Source organism: Talpa europaea (genome assembly GCF_964194135.1).
Source record: "Talpa europaea genome assembly, chromosome: 9".
NCBI classification, from domain to species: Eukaryota; Metazoa; Chordata; class Mammalia; order Eulipotyphla; family Talpidae; genus Talpa; species Talpa europaea.
The window spans coordinates 32,060,285-32,083,060 of NC_140076.1; the positions used below are offsets into that span (position 1 = coordinate 32,060,285).

Consider the following 22,776-nt stretch of genomic DNA (forward strand, 5'->3'; position numbering starts at 1 on the left):
TGGTACATTACAGGATGAACAGGAGAGAGATTAATTCACTATTTTTAAAGGATTCCATAGAGAAGCAGGACTTAATTCTCTCTAGGAACTGCAGGTAAGCAAGGAGGGATTGATAACCCAAAGGCATGTGTTGGCAGGAAGTAGGCAGAGAGCTCAAAGAGGGTGAAGGAAGACTGTAAAAACAAATTTTTAAAAACAATATCTTTTAATAACATACTCTTCAAAGATCCCAATAATCTTTTACCAGAATCAGAATCTAAAGAGGAAATACTTAGAAGGTCTCTGAAATATTGCATAATTTATCCAAGATAGCATCATCATCATCATCATCATCATCACAGCAAACATTTCCAATATCACTAACACTGTGCTCAGTATAATTTTTTTTTTAATTTATTTATTTATACAAGAACCAGGGTACAGGCCAGACGTGTGGGAGGGTGAGAGGATTCACCAGAGACAGAGCAGAGAGCAGAACAGGCAGAATGACTGAAATACACTGCTGAGGGGAGCTGCGGGTGAAACAGGAGAGGTCTGCTGCGCCATATGGGACTCTCACCGGCCGGCCGGGATTGAACCTGCACTGCAGAGGCTGCGGACAGCTTCACAGCGCGGCGCTCAACCACCTGCACCACCAGGGAGGCCCTGTGCTCAGAACTATTACAGGCTCTTTACATACACTAACTCACCTATAATCACATGATCTATATGGCAGGTACTATTATTTTTAATATTTTATTTAATTTTTTTTAAGATTTATTTATTTATACAAGCACTGGGTACAGTCAGAAGCGCGGGAGGGTGAGAGAATTCACCAGAGCCAGAGCGGGGAGCAGAACAAGACAGACGGATGAAATACACTGCTAAGCGGAGCAGTGGGCAGCAGGAGAGGTCTGCGTGCCATGTGGGACCCTCGCTGGTGGCCAGCGATTGAACTGGCACTGCAGAGGCTGCAGGCAGCTTCGCAGCCCAGCGCTCAACTGCTGTGCTACCAGGGGAGGCCCTATTTTTAATATTTTAGAAATGAGAAAACTGAGCCAAAGATTGGCAAGTAATTTGTTCAAAGTTAAAGTTAGATAGCAAATGATTCAAACGAGGTCCTGAATCCCGTCTTAAACTCTTAACCACTATGCTATACACTGTCTGCAGACTAAATGTCTCACATATCTGTTATAGTGTTTTTCAAATATATGTAGTTGCTTCTGTGATGAACAAAACATTAAACGACTACTTTGGTAATTGTTTTTTATCCTATATTTTCTCAACTAACTGGTTAATCTAAAAGTGCAGTCACTCATAGCAGGAATCTAGAAAACTTAAATAAGGGACCAGGAAAATGAATAACTATAAGAAAGTGAAAATCAAAATCAACAAAAAACTATGAACCAGAGACACTTTTAGGGGGGCGGGGGTGGGAGGGGAGGGATTGGGGTCAGAATGGGGGGGCTGCAATTGTATGGGGAATATAACAATAAAATTAAAAAAAAATAAAAAAAATAAACAAGTAAATAAATAAAAAAAATAAATAAAAGTGCAGTCACTATCATACCATGGTTTTTTTTTTTTAATTGCTTTAAAAGAATCAACATGCCTAAATTTTGATCTTGCTTACACATTAATTGATCCTCACTCAAAATGGAGATACAGTTTTAGATATCCACCTGGCATTGGCTTTCAATAAATATATGTAGCCCTTACTGTCCCTCCCATGATTCCTAATTGTTTTTTCTGCCTTTGATTCTTTCTATTCCAAGTGTCCAACTTTCTTTTAAAAATAATTCATTGCAAATGAAATTTCTTTCATCACTCTGCTACTTCAAATATATCTGTAGGCTAAGAGCTTCCCTTACCTGTACTATTATAGCACTATGTACCCAACCTATATTATTACACTTAAAATTAGTATTACAGTATACTATTTATTATAGTACATTATGTATTATAGTAAATACAAACTGCTGACAGACAGAACCGATGCCCCATCTTTCTCTGTGGTTCCACAACCTAGTGTAATGCCTACCACATTCCAGATGATTAATTAAGCAAAAATTTGTATCTACCATAACAAGTCTAGTATCCGGGAGAAACTAGCAGGAAATGTGCCTGAGGTTGGACAGAAAGGACTTTATGCTCTTTTAACTTACTGTAAAATGCTTCCCTCTATATTTAAGCTATAACTAAAGAGAAATACTAGCCTCAAATTAACCTATGATAAGTACTTCCCTTAAATTAAAATAATATATAACATTCCACATGACGCGCAGACCTCTCCTCCTGCCCGCCGCTCCCTGTAGCAGTGTACCTCGTCAATCTGCCTGCTCTGCTCTCCCCTCTGGCTCTGGTGAATTCTCTCACTCTCCCGTGCTTTTGACTGTACCCAGTGCTTGTACAAATAAATCTTTTTTAAAAAATGGTTTAAAATTTAGTTATGAAATACTTTAGGGCAGTCAGCAGGCCATTCAGGGAGACACTTTTCTTCCAAGAACCATGACCCATTTGTCTTTAACCTCAAAGAGAAGGCCCCAGCACTGGTAAATACTTTTGTAACTTTCCTTGAAGCCTCATTTGGACATAGTTGGCCACATTTTGGCACTATGCTAAGGTTGAACTGGTTCCTCCCTCCTTGGCTGAGATCCCTATTGCTATTCAGAATTTGAAGGAAAAAAAGTCAATAGTGCTCAAATTAGTAGCTAAAAATTTTCAGTTAAGGAAGTTCTCCTAACTGGTTTGGTGGTCATGAAAATGTGGATATGGTTTTATGTGGGTGAGAACACAGCAACCATAACATCATTGCCTATATTGTTTGAAGACCAATTTTTACCATCTGCTATATTTATTATTTATTATTATTTCAATAATAATAAATTATTTCAATTATTATTTCAATGTTTTTGGATCATGTATGATCAGATGGGTATTTGAATAAAATGAAACATGTCAAAAAATATCTTAAAAGAATGTCACCCTCAGATCTAAATTATTAGTTTAGGAATATAAAATCACTGTAAATACTTCATTCTGCTCATTATATCATTACACAGTTTTTAATATAACGCTGTACTGGCCCAAAAAGCATTTTTAAAGAAATCTGGAAAAATAGTTTTTCTCCTTCCCTTTAATTAGAAATGTCTGGGGTGGGAATAGGAAAAATATCTGTTGCCTATCTCCAGTCTCACATATTCTATTCTGACATCCTACCCACTCTCAAACCCTAAGGAAATATTTTGGACGTAACATCTCTAATATCTAATTTTTATAATTAGGTGTAATTTTGACACCTCTATTTTTAATGTAAATCTAATTAAGAAAGATAAAATTTATCCTAAAAGGGCCACATAATAAAAGAAAATGTCTAGGACATAATACTAATTTTAATACAGAGTCATTCACAGTAACATCACAAATAAACACATAGCCATTTTTATGTATGTTCATAGACAATACACCAAAATGTTAACAAATGCTCTTTCTAGCATGTGAAATTATTGTTTTTTACTTTACTTCTTGTACTTCTCTGTATTTTACAAGATTATCATGAACTCATATTATTACCTTTATAATCATAAATGTGAAGTCTGCAGTTTTCTAAGTGCCACATAGCTCTCCAACACCCCCACACTCCACCCTTGACCACAGAGTGGCAGTTTGTCCTCACAGTGTTTTCTACTAAACTAGGATAATATTTTCCTTAACCTTAAGGTAACTCTTAGGAAAAATCCTTTCCTGAGTCAGTGCGCATCAGCGTTATTATATGCTATCCTATCCAGTGAGTGACGGGAGATATTTGCAGACGCCCTCCTAGTTCTACTCTATTTTCCAAGATCCTGTTCTATTTGCCTACCTGTGCCATCAATAGCAAAAGAAAGGAGGGTAGCAGCAATCACAGAATGGCAAGGATGAAATGAACTAGACTACTCTAATGTAGTGCCAAGTTTCGTTTTAGAAAAATACCAAAGCTAGGCGTATTCATGTTTCTTATTCAGGAATGAAAGGATACCAAGCTGAGATCTTGGCTTTATTTAAAAAAATTTTTTTTCAAGGAAATGACCTGCTTTCTAGATATCACATAAGTTATTAAAAATAACAAACATATCCCATCCCTCCTTACCCCATGAAATGCTATGAGTAGTAGAAAATTTTTTTAAATATACAAAAACTCTTAGCTATATAAAAGAATAATTCATTTTCATCAACCTAAGTCAGTTGTACAACTAAAGAAGTAACTTAAGTATTAAGTCTATGGAATATAAGATTTAATGAATATGTCTGCATATTTCATACAAAAGAGTAAATAACGAAAAAGGAAACTAATTTATTAATTAAATACTTACATAAAAAAGAAACCCAGGCATATATACAGGCATACACACACATTAGTATACCCTTATCTGAAGAATTATTAAAGAAAACAAAAGGAATTTAAGGTATTTTGGCAATCTTACAGAAAATGTTAATTATTTAATTGATTTAAAAAAAAAAAACCTCTACAGACGAATTCATTATCGTTGACCTAATCCTCAATGGAATTTACAGGACTATTCTTAATATTAAAAAAAGTATTACCTGTAGAGCAAGATGCTTAAGTCAAAGAACAGAAAGGGTGTCTATTAAACTAGGGTGGGTGTTAGAAAACCTCACTAACAGCTGCCTTTATTTCCCAATCATATGCTTCCCAGCATGTTCTAAGGGAATTATCGCTAGGAAAAGAATGTTGAGCTCATGTATCTAATTTTATTTCCACTTAAAATAAGTCATCCCTCCTCATGTAAAAAAAAATTAAATGAATTAAAATGGGAAAAAAACCTTGGACAATTACTATGAATTACCAAACCTTTACTGACGAAATTTAAATTGTTGGGAGCCTTTTTTACACGAGGGTAATACAAGCATTATGTCAAAGTCTGGCCCATCATACCACCTACTGTGCTTCTAATCCTTTCTGTCTATAGATTCTACATGTGTCTTTTCCTGTTTCTAACTTCATATACAAAACAAGGTTTATTCCTCTGTTTGTCAATCACTTCCTTAAATTTACTTCTATGTAATATTACCAAATATAGTGAAAGATAAGATCCCAAGGTACAATTTCTAAGTTTAAGGAGCTCAAATTCAGGCTACAAGGTATTTGGGATCTATATACATACATAACCAAACTGGTACAGTCACATGCTGGACAGGCCATGTAAGTGGTCACACACTGCTGTAGGAGTTCCAACACAGGAAAAATTGATGTCAACTAAAAAGACAGTAAGTTCTAGAGAAGTGGAGGAATTTGATTCAGACTTTAAGACCCAGGTAGAGTTCACAAAAGCAGAGAGGTAGCAAATAGCTTAGATTACAACAAAAACAAAAGCTGTAAGGATGGAAATAAGACAGAGAATGTGTATGGTACACAGTCACAGGTAATTTAAAACACAAAGTAGTACAAAAGAAGGGACAGTATTTTATCTCTTTTTCTATCTTCAAGATACCCATAAGGTATGACATCTCCCCATCAATAACTTGCAGTGAGCAGCAGTAAAGATTCTCACATCTGAGAATCAAAATACTAAAATTGGTTTAGGAAGAAAGGCAAGAAGAGGATGGGGTAAGTACTTATGAACTAACTAAAATTCTAGATATTAAATGATAAAGATTGGCAATTATTAAGAAAGAAAACACTGACAGAAATAGGAAAGTTCAAAACTGACGTCAATATTTTTTAACAAGATGAGACTCATTTTAGATATACTGACTTTGAAATGATAAACACCAAAATGCCTACCTAGAAATGTGGGACTGCAATCAGAAGAGCTGAGGGTTTGATTAATATTTGGGAATCATCGGCATATGGATGACAGGGAGTATGGAAAAGGAAGGAAAAGAGGAGAGAGGAGGAAGAGCATGTGTCAGTCAATGTTGGAAAAAGACAACAGAAGCAAAGGGTCAGAGAGAAAGGAGAATATCTAGGAGCGTAAGTGTAAGAGAGCAGTAACCAATGCAGAAAGGATCAAAGGATTGACTAGAAGATTATTACTAGTCCGAGAAGACAAATTAAGGCATAGTGGTATTGGTAAAAAGCAGACTGAATAGTGTTACTTAAAAGATAGGTAAGGGAAAAAAAAGACCACACAATACAAATACATACATAGCAAAAAATACGCAGAAAACTAAGTTGGTAGGTAGTTAAGGTAACAGCAATAGCAACACAAAACAAAAAAAGAGGTATTTTCAAATTGGTAACATTCCTACCTGAGATAGCCCTATATGAATTAAGGTCAGAGAATGGCAAGCTTGATGATGAAGGAACTGCATTTACTGAAATCTTACCAGGTAATGATTACTCTGTGAGGCACTTTACCTGCATTCTCATTTTATTCTTTACAGCATGTTGCAGAAGGGTGATTAAATTACTTATGATCACAAACCTATATAAAAACTTAATAAAGCAGGTATATGAGGGAATACCTAAATGCTTATTGACTACTTAGAAGAAAATTTTTGATAAAATTGTACCACAGACCATTTAGAAAATAGGAAAGAATGTGGGTCTACTTCCCATTTTTACAAAAAGATGAAAACCCAAACTATAAAGATTTGAGACAGAATGTTCTTTAAAGTTTTTCCCTCTTGGAATTGGAACATTCTTGTGTTTAATTTCCCCAATTGGAAATAGCAGTGTACCTCATATGAGTTAACAGTCATGGTCTCATGAAACAAAATTTGAAGTTAATTGTTGGCTTGGTCCTCAAGAAAAAAATCTTGAATTGAAGGTTTCAAGATGGCAGTTCAATTTAGATAAATGCAAAAAAAAAAAAATCAAACAAACAAACAGAAAATAGCCTTTTGGTTGCATCTAAAGAGACTTTGAACGTTTGGCTTTTGTATTTGATATATGAGCTCATACAGATCACTTTATGACTTTATCATTATAGAGAAAAGCAAGAACACTAAGAAAAGTCAAGTTTGGATTAGGCAGATCCTCACACCTATGCAGAAAAATTCACTAATAGGTCAACATCCCCTCACATTCCCCCTGATGTCTTCATTTTGGCATTTTCTCATTAGCATTAGGAAATAGGGTCAGAAATAAAGCAGTGAAGGACACATTTTTTGATTATGCTATTTACTAACAGTTTTACTAAATTGCTAGAGAAATTAGAAAATAAACATTGGGAGTTGGAGTTACTTAGAGATTTTGATTATCATGCTGTTTCTAGTCTGTGCACATTACCAGTGGATAAGTCAGGGCTAATAGGTAATGAAATCTACTTATCGCTATTTCTGGTTCAGTTTTCTTGGGCTTCTGAAAATTGAAAATGATGACTAAAATGAAAATTGTTAATGACTTGTATATGTCAAATATCCATATCATTCTTACTTTATCATCCTGGATGACCCAGAGTTACCTAAATTGGGCTGAAATGAGTATGAATCTACTAAAGTAAAGTTTTAATCAAATGTTCTTTCTCAATTAAGTTATGTTCAACCATTACATTTTGATCTGCACTAACCATGCTCAAGATGTTTTTTTATTATTAACATCACACCTATGCAGAAAAATTCACCAATTTAGACTTTCTCTGACAATCATAGCCTGAATTTGGCAAAGTTTAAGGTTCAATATATGCCTTACCATCACCACTAAATAAAGAAAAACAAGCAAATCACAAAGCAATTTTGACTGACAACAAAACTTCTATAATTAAAATAAATAAATATTCAAGAATAGCTCATTTAGCCTGAAAGAAACAATATAAATTTTACACCTTCAAAAGAGGCAGAAGGGAAAAACCAACAGGTAATGTAAACAAATGATACAATATTGTCTATCACAAAAATCCTTGCATTTTGAACATTATCTGGCTAAATTTAGAAGTAGTCCAAGATCACATCAATAACTATATTCCTTCAGATTGATAAAACTTTTTCTACATTATTTTTTCTTCCATTCTTTGACTATTTTCAATAATCACTGCTTAAAATCTGTGACTCTTCTGCATAGCTTAAGAAATAAAAAACTGCACCAAAATAATGAAATTGAAGTAACTACCCCCTGCATTACCAGAAAGAGAAATATTATTACTGATGATTTTTTGATTCTTGCATCACCTATAGGACAATCACAGTATTTATAATAAATGCAGTTTTCCAATAAGAAAATCAACTTCCAAAAGAAATCTCTCTGGCTTCTTCCTTGGTCTCCCAATAAAATCATCCTCCCATCCCTAGCATAGTCCACTTGACAATTTCTGGTGAATGTACATCAAAACAAAATGATGGATATTAACAATTTAGAGTTCTTCTCCATTTAAAGCTATCAGGACAAGCAGGGAAATCTAACATACAAGTAACATGTTAAGAAATGTCCATCCATGAGCTCTTACTGGCAACTGCTACCAGTGCTTCTACATCTTGTCTCCTATATGTGCTGGAGCAACATTCGGGAAACAGTGCCCCAGTGACATGGTCACATGCATTGCATACTGCTGTAAATCAACACAGCTCAATTTTCTGCACTTTTAATGTTTGAAATAACCCCTTTTGTATCATTTCCCAATCAGAAACTGAGATTTTATCCCTTCTATTTATAAAATTAAGCTACTTAACAAAGCGCTTAGTGAAAATGAATTAAATCTCTTTATGCCAAAGTTTAAGATATCTTATAAAATGCTATTTTAATTTATTTCATATCATTTCACATCCTATCAGTATTATGGGAAACAATCCTTTAAGCTAGGTCTCTGAGCTAACAAAATCTCACACCCATGAAAAAGCAATCTGCATTTTCATGATGATGATGATCTCTCTCATTTAATTTTATTGCTGTAATAATATTTACATTGTAAGTCATTCAAACTTACCTTTAATGATGTAATATGCAGGTAAATATTATCTTAAAAATACTTGTGAAAACTAGGAATTTATGCTGAAAAAATACTGCTTTCTCATTGCAGTATAATCTTTACAGGCCAGAATTCAGAGAAAAACAATCATTGAGCAAAAACTAAATATTTGTATCACATAAATAATAGGTATTCCCTTGACCTATTCATCAATACCACAACCACCACATAGTAAATGACCCTATACATTTAAAAATGAATCCTTCTAAATCATAAATGGAATACTTAATTTTATAATTCACATACCTGAACCTCGCTTGTCCTCTGTTTAATAGTATCTTCTTTCTCCTTAAGGTCCTGTTCCACATTATTCTTTTCCCTAGAAGACCAGCAAACAATGCAAGAATATTTAAGAACATCAGCTACAGCCGGTATGGTTATCCATCCTCCTAATCCTGAATCGCTTTTTAAATACATAGTGAAACATTCAATTTTTAAATGAAGGGCAGATTTTTCTACCCTCTTTTAATTATTTATGGAATAGAGATCAATATAAGCTCTGTTTGTAAAAAAAAAAATTGCTTTCTCACTAAAATGTGGTGAAAAGAGAATAGATTAAAAAAAGAAGGGGAGAAAAATAATCAATGAAATACTCAGGTTTCACTGATCTCACTGTTGCTATGGAAATACTGTCCAATAAAAATTGGTGGTGAAAAAGAGGAGGAGTTGCATCAGCTCTGTGAGCTTAACCCTTAAGTACCACTGTCAAGTCAAATGAAAATGGCTAATAGAAACTGTCAACAATATAAAGGAAAAGACATTTACTGAAGTGTTAATTTCCCCTTAAATAACTGATACACACCAATTTTAGAACAAACAAGAGAAAATGTAAAACAGGCCATATACTCTCTAATGCCACATCTACTCCAAAAAACTATTTGAGGACAACCTATAAATTCCAATTGATCAAATTTATAAGACAACATACATATATATACACACACACACTAAGTTTTTAAAAATTAGCATTTTAAATTTCTACGTTTCAGATCAAATATGTTAGGATTCACTTTTACTTTGAAATATCATTATCTAAATTTTTATATACTTTGATCAGAGCTGGTGTCTTAATGAGTCAATCCTAAGCAATCCTATATTCAGAATTACAAAATAAAGCTATTTCTTTTGATGTTATAAATTTAACTGTCCACTTGTACTGAAAACACACACACACACACACTGCTTCCTTCACTTTCTTTTCTACAAATGAGAAAAAGCCATAGAACTCTGCAGTAATACATTTTTGGGGTGGGGGACAAGGTAAAACACTGCAGAAGGGAGGATGGCATTCAAGAAGTCCTCCAGACTAGTACTGCAGAGTTTTTCCTTACAGCTCATGACTAGACTTCAATTTCACCCCAGTCATAACCCAAACATAAGCTCAGGCTCTATTAAGCTATGACATAAAGGAAAGTGAGAAAATTATACCAGTGGAGATACTTAAGGGACAATTGCATAATACATGTATAATTCTCACCTATTTGATGTGAGATTTTTAAATGTAGACAACTATCTATAGTTTTGGATATGTAGGCACAATTTTCTTAAGATCTGTATTGGAGGGAAAAGCATAAAGATAAAGCTATCTGTCTATTGTTACTTTTAATACTTGAGAAGGCCAAGGAGCTCACTAACCATCAGTCAGATGGATTGCAATGTGGGTCGAGATGTCTGGAAGATTTTAAACAGTCCTTTGCCATGCAAATCATTGTTTCAGGCTGTTCTTCCCATACCTTAAACTACTTATTATGCAAAGGTCACCCCCTACTTCCAATCTTTATAAAATTAGGTAAAATCAAAAAAATAGAAAACAGAGGAAGAAAAATCTAAATATACCCCCAAATTCTGCAAGCTCAATTTTGGAAATTTTTTCTTTCCTCCTATGTGAGTATAAGAGTGTTTTCAGTTCTGCTGCAGCATGTCACAGATAAGTCACATGAAAAACTAGACTCCTCCCCCAATCCCAAATCCTTACAGATATTCCACACAAGGTCATTATCAATTCAGCTCCTCATTTCTGATTGTAGCTAATAACCAAAACCCAAACAAACAAACAAAAAACAGAAAACATTCAAGAAATCTTAGATTAGCATTGCACACACTAAATGTGCACGTTTGTATTCACTCCTTTCTGCTCTGCTGTTAAGTGCTATTACTAACAGTGTCTGCTCAGAGAGGATCAGGTATGCATGCAGGAAAACCCGGCTTTATGAAGGCAGTGAGCTGACTTCAAGTAGCCAAGACAGACAAACAGGAGAGATGGGGGGGAAAAAAGGAAGCTTACTTGGTGAAAAAGGAAAACAGATTACAAAGGACTCAGCTATAATAGGCAAACACAGTCTATGTTTGGGTAAAATGGGGGAACTTTACAAAGTACAAATTTCTCTTCACAATTTTGGGTATAGGAGCAGTAGGGAATGGTGGTGATGTCTCCAAACATATACTGAAGACTACTCCCAATTAAGCTAAACATGGGAATCTTCAGGCATTAATATCGCTTAGGACTGAGATCATTTAACTTTCAATCTACTTTTATCTAATAAAATTTTGGTCTTATGATAATTCTTTTTATTATCAACATCAAGCAGTATAACATATATTACTAAACAGAAAACTTTAAAAATAATAAAATTATCAATTATGTTATTGTTTATAAAATACTGTATTTGACAATCTGTCCTATAAATCTGACTGAAATCAAATAATTTTTTCATGAATTCCGGCAATAATTTCAGAAATTCAAAATTGTTATTCTGTGGTATTCCAGACTCAAACTCTATAGTTCTCCCTCTTAGTTCAGGCAACAAAAAATATCGAAATATACATTTAGGTATACTAAGGATGTTTAACTATATTTCTTACATTCTCTTTTCTTTCAAATTATATGCATATTGTCCTAAAGGCAATGAATGCATAACTAATACAAAGGATTTTTTTAACATTAGTAATTTAAAAATAATTCTTTTTAAGGTTCTGTGCCACAACAAAAAATAACGTTTAGACGCAATTTCCTAAAAAGCCCACCAACAACATGTGGATAAGACATACTTCAAAAATACGTGTATAATCATTTTGCCCAAAACACTACTCATCCTGATAAAAGTTATTGCCTTGATCTTAGAACTTACAGAAAGGGAAAAAAAGGATTCTATATACCTTCTACCTTAGATTATGTCTCTTGTCCTATTCAGTCTCAAGATTCTGACACATCAAGAGGAAATCACAAATACCAAATCCATAAAGGCCAAGGAAAGAGTTCCCCAATAATTTCAAAAGCTGATCTGAGTCCATGGAACCTATTATCTCAACCAACAAGGAAAGCAAAGCTTAAGGTCAGCTTTCAGAAACTAAAGTTGATAACTACATAAGCCTACTATGAAGTAGTCAAAACCTATTCACAAGGACACTCAGGTCCAGGGAGTTTTCAATCCATGTAATTCACGTCTACTTTTCTAGGCTCTGTTTATGGAGAGAAGGAACTGAACTACTTGTCTTACTTTTGATACAATACTAATATTGTCAAAAAAAAAAACAGGAGTAAATTGCCTTCACAGTCCTTCCTAGATACACAGTTTGATGCATTTTTTCTGAATATAAACCATCACTATTTTCTAACCAAAAAAAACAATAAAAACTAGAAACAAATTAGAAACCAGAAAGTTGTGACAAGCACAAAGGTATATTTTTGAATTCTTAGACTTATTTATAAAAATTCTTTTGCACATATTTAAACCTAAAGATGCTCTTATGATTATTAAACAGCTTAACTGCCGATCGAGCTCTTACAAGCAAACAAACGGGCATGTTATTCCTATTATGTAGTCTTCAGTAAGTCTTTTGAGTCTACAGAAAGCAAGAAAATGTGACTAAAAACTGGAGACCTGGATTCTAATGTGGTTCTGACATTAAATAGTTTTTCTGATTCTGATTAGGTCATAGAACTTTCAGAGCCTCAGTCTTAGTTTTCATTATGCAAATACTAGTACCATCTTAAGATTTGCAAGGCAAAATGTATGTCATATAATTAGGAATAAAGTCTATTATGCTTTGGTTGCTTTTCACTCATAACATTAGCATAGCTTAAAATTTTAAATGACACTGATGAGGTTTTTTAAACTTATTAAAAGGAATTATGGGTTTAAAATTTTAGAAAACAATCTAAAACAGTTATAGAATTCACTTAATCACCAATATCTCTGTCCAAATATCTTGTGTAAATATTCAAAATAATCTAACTACTCTCTACTTTTAGAAACTTATTAGATGGTTTTGAAAGTGTAAGATTTGGACAGAATTGTTCAGGATTCAAACACTGTCTCCATCACAGGTCACAGAAGTAACAGCTTCTTTATTCTGGCTGACTCTCCCTTCCAATAACATCCAGCAATCCTTTTAGAAAACTGTTACTTGCTTCTCCCTCAACTATTATCTTTCTATCTATACACAACAGTTCAAATAAAAGATGTCATCTTTTTATAGACTCTAACTCTCTGAGCAATGATTGGCCAACGATTGGCTCTTGACTGAAAAGTTTCGCCAACAGTATTCTACTTCACAATTACAGGTGTTAACTCAAAACAAGCCCGTGACCAAAGCAAAGGCAGTCAAAATCTTTATTTAGGATGCCTTCATTCAGAACTAACAAAAAACTACTATTACCACTATCACATCTTGTCTTCCTCCTCATCATCACAGAAACCAAGATTCATTAAGCAGTTACTACATGGCAGGTATTATGTAATAAGCACTTTATATGGCTGTCCATGCCTAAAGAATAATAAAATTTTCACACAAAGAAGCCAAAGTGAAAGGCAGGGAGATAGTTTTGGCATATAAAGACTATATTAGTGGATACACAGTGAATAAAGATGTAATTTATAATATCAGTAAAATAAAGTGGAAAGGATAGAGCTTATATTAGTAAAACCTTACATACAATTCAAGTTCAATTGTTATCAACTCCAATTAAATCATTCAGTTTGGAATGATGAATAGGTTCTAGAGATGAATAATAATGGTAGTTGCACAACAATGTGATGTACTTAATGTACTTAATGCCACTAAATTGTATACATAAAAATGGCAAAAATGATAAACTATATGCTATTTGTATTTTCCCACCATAAAAAATTAATGAAAAAGAGAAAGCACAGATATGAGAAAATTCCAGCTAGTAGACTAACTCATCTAGAATGGAGGACTCAAGTGTGGTAACACTGAAATGGTAGATCAGCATAAGAGTATAATTGAACTTTAATATGAGGTAAAAACATACAAACTTTTAATATAGTATGGATATCTAAAGCTTTCTGAGCTGTGTTTTGTTACACTGAATGGCATTATTTAGCAACAGAGCCCTTTTTCTGCTGACTTTTGCTTTGTGGAGAAAGAGGAAGTAGCTCTTATTGCTCAAAAGTTTGAAGATTTTTGCTAGAAAGGCAATAGGACACTGTGACTGCTTATCTTGGGAACTGTCATATGTCTTGAGCTAGATAACAGTAACAACTACAGACAGGTGATGAGAAAGTCTTGGCTTGTAATTCAAACCAGACTGAAAGTTGGACAAACTTTCACTGTAAGAATTCATAGTGAGTTGATTAAAACTTTAAAGTTTGAGACTAAAGAGAATGGTTTATATCCTAAGTTTTTAATTTCTCTAAAAGCTGCCTTAAATGTACAGCCTACATGAATAAGTGCTTAATAAGTGTCAGATATTATTATTACTATGATTACCTTTATACTTTTAATAAAAGCACGTTATTTACAAGTTTTGTGGGTTGTGTTGTTGTTTTGGAAAACGTGCAGTCAAGCACCCAGAGCAATCCTAAGCACTTAGGACTTACATGTATTGGTAGAGACCATGACTCTCAAGTTCTCCTGGCCCAAAACCAGGATGACAAATTGAAATGGTATGGTGTAGTTTTTACTTCTTGATGTTCTTGCTAAAAGGACAGAGACAGGAAGGAAATAGAAGCCAGCACAAGACAAATAAGTACTAACTCCTGCTTCAGCATAATTCACTTACATCAACACATTAAATGACTGAGGCAGTTTCTCAGTAATGTTTTTGTCTTTTCACTGCCAAGGACTTATCTATTTGGGCGACTTTATTTTCAAAGCAAAGTTTTTTAAAAATGGGGCCAAAGATAAAAATTTTTAAGGGTATGAGAACTCCTGAAAGAAATGCAATATGGTGTACACAACTATACATTTTCTTTTCCTCCAGGGGCAAGATGAATAGCCTTCATCAAATTCTCAAAGGAAAACCTGAACACAAAAATAGACTGGCAAAACATGAAAAATCAGCCCCCCACACTTACTGTTCTGGTATGGATTAAAAATCTTTTTGTCTATAAAATCCTCTTCTATGGTCTTTAAAATATGCTATCACACAGATCTTTTATCTTTCATTATTTAACAATTGGCTTCCAGTCTTTCATAAAATTTGTAGGAAGTAAATACAGAAAACACTCTACTATTTACAATATACTTTGATTTACTCATTCAATCAACTAATCTCTGCTGAGATTCTATGATGTCAGGCACTCTGTGTGGTTATCCAAACCTATTCAAATGGATATACAGTGCCTACCCTAAGAAGTTCAAAATTAAACAAACAAAAACAACCAATAATGAATGTAGTAAGTACTATTACAAAAGAATAAAATCTCTAGAAGTAGAAAGGAGAGTAACTGATAATCAAGGTTTTAGGGAGAGCTTGAAAGACAAAGTTATTTGAGCTGGTCCTTAAAGAGTGAGTAAAAGTTTACAAGGCAAAGGTGAATTTAGTCAAAGGGGAACAGCAGGATGAGAGGCACAGAATACAAGCGGTATCATATTGAGGTAAGAGTGGCAAGCCCACCTACCATATGGCTAGAGAAGAGGGATGAAACTGAAATGGTAGACTAAAGCACTATAATGAACAGAATACAAAATGCAAACCTACTGACTGCTCTCAAGAAGCTTTACAGTGTCACAGTAGAAGACAATTCTACTTTCCTCTGGAAGGTGGCTAAGACAGAGGAATCATAAGGATGCCAAGGAAGTATCATGGAGTAGGAGCCTTTATACCACACTCAGGAAAATAACATGGATCCAGCTGGTGATGTGGCGTCACTAAGGCATCTGAGTTTTATTTATACACCATTTGGGAGTAAGATGATCCAAAGGAAGAAAGGAGAAACCAGACATAGAGTCAATTAGGAGGTGAGAGCAGCAATCCAGTTAAGAGATAAAGGTTAAAACTAAGAAAAAGAACAGAGTATGCATGTTTCAACAATATTGAAGAAATTATTTTCTCATATATAAGCACAAGAAACAGTGAGCCAGCATATAGTTTCTATACTTAAGAAGTACATAGTCTAATAGGAGATCCAAATTAAACAATTATAATAAAGGATGGAAAATTATATGTCAAGTGTAATAAAAAAAACTACAAAAATAGGTTCTTAAATAAGAACTGACAGGAGGGATAAGTTTCCCCTTTCAAAGAAATGATGTATACAGTGAGATCTGAAAGATAATGAAAAGCATTCTTTACCTCACTAACTCCTAAGTTTGTATATAGCGTTCCATATCTCCACTGATTTTCCATGCTCAAAACAAACATTACAGGAAGAAACATTTTTTCTCCTCATTATGCTTTTCTGTATTTTCCAAATTTTTACAATAAGTGCATATTGCAACTATAATCAAGGGGGTAGAGGGGGATCTTGTGAAACACATTACTTATTACATAATACTCATTACAATCCCAAATTATATATGCGGTTTATTTGCAGGTTGGGTCCCTGCACTAAAATTAAAATCCTCACCTGAAAACCAACAAGGGCTCATCTTCTGTCAGGTAACAATTTTGTAAAAGTCACAAACAAAATCTGCATAAATTCTTTTTTCTTATTTTGTAGTCATACACATCACATACTAATATGTTAATAAAAGATTTAAAGTCTGAAAGGCAGTACCAGTATATAGGAAAAAACAGTTATTTACAACAAAGGCCAAGGTTTATAATGTTAATAGCTTAATTACTTGAAGAGAATAACCTCACACAACCACTTGTAAATGTGAATCTTAACCACTATAATTTCAGCATGGATAGAGGAGTCTCATTATAACATTACTGGAGTTGACAGATGATGGAAGCTTGCCTACATTGTAGATTTCACCTAAAATAAAAGCCTAAGAAAAATATTTTCACAAATGTCAAAACATGTATAAATGTATTACACATTTATAGAATGTGACTACAATCTAAAAACTAACAAGGTTTTAGAACTCTTATGATTTTCTTAATAAAAGTCACAAATTATTAGACATGTTCTTTTTTATAATGTTAGCGGTGCTTTACCATACAAGACTGCAACCAGACAATTTACCATTACAGTTACTGGAAGTACTGAAAGCTCAGTTGACCAAAATGTATCTAATATTACAAAAAGTGTGGAAGAGCAAAAATATTTTAAACATGGTGCTCTACTCCCCATTAAAATTCACTACCAAAAATTTTACACATTAAGTAACTCCTGTTGAAGTCAAGTAAGTCCTAGAACTCCAGAAGGTGTCTATTTTCATAGGTTGAACGGCACAGAAGTATTTTCAAATCTAGCTATATTACATGTAAAGTAAATTAAAGTGTTAATGGATCAAGTATGACCCATGTGAAAATGAAGTCTAAACACCATTACAGACTAATGAAATTGTTCACATCTACTATTCCAAATTGAAGTAAAAAAAATTTTAAGACCTACTGAATTTATATGACTGAAAAAAAGCACAACTAGTATGTATACAACTCGGTTTGAGCGCTAGCCAGCACTGTTGTTGACCTGATGTGTAACTTTGAATTTATTTTATTTTTTATGATTAAGGAAGAAACTTAACTATAATGTTCTCTAAAGAGATTTTGGTTTCCATAGGATTCCAATATTAGAGACATTGTGTAATAGCTGAATGCCAATCTTTAAGCAGGAAATAAGAACATGACAGAATTTAGTACCTAGAAGATATGTTCAACACTAAACAATGACATTGAAAAAGGAATTCCAACTAAATTTAGAGAATGTCAAGTCATACTGTTCAAAGAGGTAGATGAAACTCAGTGCAATCACTGGAATTACTGAGGATTTGAGTTCTAGCAGCTGGAGTAGACATTTACTTTCCCAGAATTCATTCCTCCTCCTACTGAATCTCCTATTTTCATGTGGGGATACTCTTGGTGACAAATCATCTTCTCACAACTCCCAGGAGAGATTTCATGACAAATCTATAAACTATACATCCCTGACTACCAACTGTTTTAGGAGTAGACACAGCCCTACACCAGTCTAATCAGATTCACTCTCGGGGCTGTTTTGGTTACTGCCAGAAAATAGGCATGCTTCTAGATTTTAAATTATAAGTACAGGAGATTAGGTGTGCTATAATCCTTGACAACACACAGGGAAAGTCTATCTGAAAATGGTACAACCAGTGGAAGTATGAAAAAGAAATGAGAAAACAAGAGAATGTATTTTATCATTTAAGTCCCAAACCATGCCATAAGCCCTCCCTACCTCTAAGAGGTCTTCGTTTCACAAGTCAATAAAGTCACTCTGATTTAAGTTAGCCTGGGCTGACTTGTTTTTTGTAACTGAAAAACCATAACTACTAAGTTTCTTTAGTCTCATAGATGAGGAAGAGCATTGCTAAATTCTTACCAACAACCAAGGGAAATCATTTAATCCCTTTATACCCCAATACCAACAATAAAATCAAATATCAGTCATTATCTGCTTCAAAGTATTGTGAAGGTTTAAAATAGAAAAGTGATTTCTAAATTCAGTGCCCTATACCACTATAAATCAGAGACATTCAGCAGGGGAGGGGGAGGGAAAGGGATTAAAATAGGGGCAGGAAGAGCACAAGAAACTATGGTGATGGTTCACGGGTGACTTGGTGAGAATTCTATGGGGACTACACCTGAGAGGAGAAAGCCAAAGCTAAATTTAGCCAAAGCTAAATTCTTACCAACAACCGAGGGAAATCATTTAATCCCTTTAAAGTTGGAGGAATGCGATCTCATTGATTCCAAGATACACTTTTCACTTTCTGAAATCAAATAGTATCTTATCATTGATGCACACCATTGTATTTTTGGCAGTGAGTTTGGCAGTGGTACAAAAGAAAATAGTGAGTCCTGAATTAAAAGTCAACTTAGATTTGATAAAGTAAGGTACACTGGTTCCCACTTCAAGAACCATGGTACTTAACCGAGCAAAGTAACATGTACCAATTTACACATCAAAAGCAAAACAGAACATGCTGTGTGTGTGTGTGTGTGTGCATGTGTGTCTGTGTCTGTGTATATATATAACCAGTTTTAATTTATTTTACATACCTCTGTAGATCAACTATTTCATTATTAAGGGTATCTAGCTCCTTAATAGCAGAAAAGTCTGCAACAGGACTTGTTGATCCTATGATGTTCTAAAAAGAAAAAATTCACAAATTTACGTTATTATTATTACATAACAAAGCATTAAAAATGTTAAAAGCACTACACAAATATAATGTATTACGTACATTACTGCATTGCTAATACTTAACTAAAAAAACCATAGCTAGTGCAATTCTACACACACACAAACACACAGTTAATATACTAAGTCATTTTCCCTTAAATTCTCTGAAAGTTGTTGTTCTAAATATAATGGTTATCACCACTTAATATCTTTGTCACTTGATCCTAGCCTGTCCAGAACCTTGCAGTAAAGCAGATTACAGTCTCATAAACTAATTCCTCCTCTAAGTATAAATTTCTCAGGGAGAGAGATGGTGATTTACCGGAATTTATATTGTTAGGCATAGAGGATAAATACACAAATTTTTGTGAATCTCAGGATTATAATGGTGGTTAATTTTACTCAATTCAACAAACAATAAATTTTATTAAATACTTTTAGCGTCAACTCATAGTTGATTTAAAGTAAATCAACTACTAAGGAATGACTGTCTTCATATGTGAAATCCTTTACATATGGTTTTCTCTCAATAATGAACATGTTAAAATTAGTATAAATTTTATCTGAATGGTACTTGTAGCCAGAAAATCTGCTGGGTTTATTCTTGGCTCTGTTATTTTACTAACTGCATGATCTTCCGCATGTAAAAACAGGGAAATGATCTCTGCCCTGCCCACCTTAAAAATTAAATGAAATAATAATGTACGTGAAGTCTCTTCTGGTTCAACCTTTTTTGTGAACTCTTGTTGATATTTTATTGCTGACTGAAATCAGAGCAGAAAAAGATTTGCTCCTGCAAATACTAGATCTATACCCAATGTTACAAGATTGACAAATAATAGAATCATCACCATTAAGAAATGTTAAAACTGAGACCTAAACATGTAAAACTAAGATATATTGAGGACCTTCTTAGTAAAGCATAAAACTTAGTATTAATACTTGTGTGGCTGTGAATTTAACATATATTCCCAACACACACAACAGACAAAACCTACACATGCGCAACATACCATCTCTTCACATTACTGATGGCTTACCATTCACTAAGCACTTTCAAACCAAATAGTTAATTCTCAAAGCTAATCTGAAAACTGAGTTGTAGACAGGTCAGAGATTATTATTAACCCCATTTTAAAGCTAAGGACACAAATTAAATGACTTGTGCAAAGCTGAACCCAAAAGATTATAAGTAATTTGATGAGAAGTCTTCAGATAAAATTCAAGGACTATTTTACTGATATGCACATTCATATCAAGAGCATTTAGGTAAATGAAATCACTACGGGTCCATCAATAAAATCTAGTAAATAATTCCTTCTGTATTTCTTTCTGCTACATTGCATATAAACCCTCTGATGTTTTGTTTTGATTCTCAATACCAAAACTCATCTATCAAGATTCAATTAGTGCTATTTCTCAATTTTATATTAATTATAGGTTTATAATAAATAATACTTTTTACTGACTTACTAATTAAATTAGAAATTTAAAAGTGAATTTCTGTTTTCACTAGGGGGACTTTAACTCTGTCTCAACTTGACCTATGAGCTAAGCCTGGCCAGACATTTTAATAGGAGAACAAAATGAAAAATTAGCACTTGGTCTCACTTTTATCACCAAGAGTAACTTACATCACCTAAATGGTACTGAGAAATTTGCTATCAGAGGTGTAAGCATACCAAGAAACTCATGACTTCCACACCTCTTGTCACTCTAACTCCAAAAAAAAAAAAAAAAAAAAGACTCACATTTGACATTCTTTCACTATTAAAAATATCATCAAATAAAAAGAGTGATACAAATAATTTTAAACTCTAACAAGTTAACTGGTAATACTACAGCAAGTTAGAAGCATTTGAAAGCAATAAAATGGTATGCTATCAGGAAGCATGAAAAAAGTTCAGCTCACAGAATATGAAGTATAAGAAGGGCATTTGAAGGAAAGTGTAGTGTGGCGCCTTCTTTCCAAATATTTTATCTCACTCTATTTTGCACATTACACAAAAACTCCACATTGGTGATTTTAAGTGGAACAGAGAACCCAGGAAAGACAAGTTAAAAAGCAAACAAGGACCAAGTAATAACATGTGACAAAAGCATGCTATTTAGATATAATCTCTGTATCAACTTTGCTTCATAAAAATCCTGAAATTTCAAAGTATATCTTGTAAACCAAAAATTGTAATGCTAAAAAGGCATAAAGTAAAGCTCTAACCTTGAGAGAGTAGTTAAGAAACTGACAGTACAAGAAAGGCGAAAAGCAGAGTGCTGCAGAATGGAAAAAATAGTCCAAACTAGAAAAAACACAGAAAGGAAAGCAACATTCAAAAAAAGATTAGTCAAAGCTGCAAAAAATGCAGTACTAAAAAAATCAGATTATAAAGACAAAAGAGATTATTTGAAAGGCAAAACAAATGCAAATTTTATTTAAGGTTAAAAATTTTGGTTACTAGATAAGGCAACAGTAATAAAATCCCATTTTAATGAATAATACTGATAACTGACACAGACAAAGGTGTCTGTGCTCTAGAGATTGGACGCTAGAGAAATCATTATATTAAAAATCCTATATGGAGCAGATGCAATTTGAAGTATCTAATGTTATTGAGACTTCAGGAATTTTACTTCAGGAATTTCTGTACCTGTCATTGTGTCTGTGGAAATTCAGTGGTTTAAAAGAAAGTCAGCAAAGGGAGAAAAACCAGTCTACATAGATTCAAAAAGAGTGAAACAATATAGCCTCCATAACTGAGATACAGTTATAATCAAGAGCATAAATACAAATGTATAAACTTTAGCCTTCTCCACAATTTAGAGAACCCATGTTCTACACATCACAAGAAATCTCAAATAATTCACAAAATGCTCACCTCCCACACACACCAAAAAAAAAAAAAACCTTAGAAAATAATCAAATACTTCAAAAATAAGGATAAGAACTCTTATAAGTAACTTCTATATGTGGTGACTGTAAATTTCCATTAAGGTGATTTAGAAAAAATCCAATTTTGACTTTTATTGGGTTTGTTAAAATGGGATTTTTAACCTATGTGACAAAATTAATGCAAAACCAAGATATTCTATTGACATATTTAAAACCGCCTCCTCCAGTCACAAGTTTTACAACTCCTACTACATATAACTGGGAAGAATTCTGTTTGTACAGCAATGATACAGAATGACAGCAAAAATACAAAGTTCTCACTTTTAAAGGCAAGTAGATACTAGAGTTATAGAAGTCATTATAAAGCTCTATTAAACCAAGATACTGTAAGTCTTGCACCACAACAGAAAGGTTTCTAAATAGGAGAGAAAAATCAAGGAACAACATGGCGAAAACAATGTAGTTTTGAAAATTACCAATGCTACCAAAAGTAGCTACAACT

At 33.6% G+C, this 22,776-nt stretch overlaps 1 protein-coding gene across 2 annotated transcripts in view; it reads right to left on the minus strand.

Moving 5' to 3' along the window:
* EPS15 (epidermal growth factor receptor pathway substrate 15) overlaps positions 1–22,776 on the minus strand; it is a gene marked incomplete at both ends in the record, with an annotated part of 111,790 nt that overhangs the window by 36,134 nt on the left and 52,880 nt on the right. For both annotated transcript variants that reach the window (XM_084243180.1, XM_084243179.1), the window contains 2 exons: positions 9,132–9,204; positions 19,264–19,352. In XM_084243180.1, the coding sequence (XP_084099306.1) occupies positions 9,132–9,204; positions 19,264–19,352 (162 nt within the window). The remainder of the gene's footprint in view (positions 1–9,131; positions 9,205–19,263; positions 19,353–22,776) is intronic.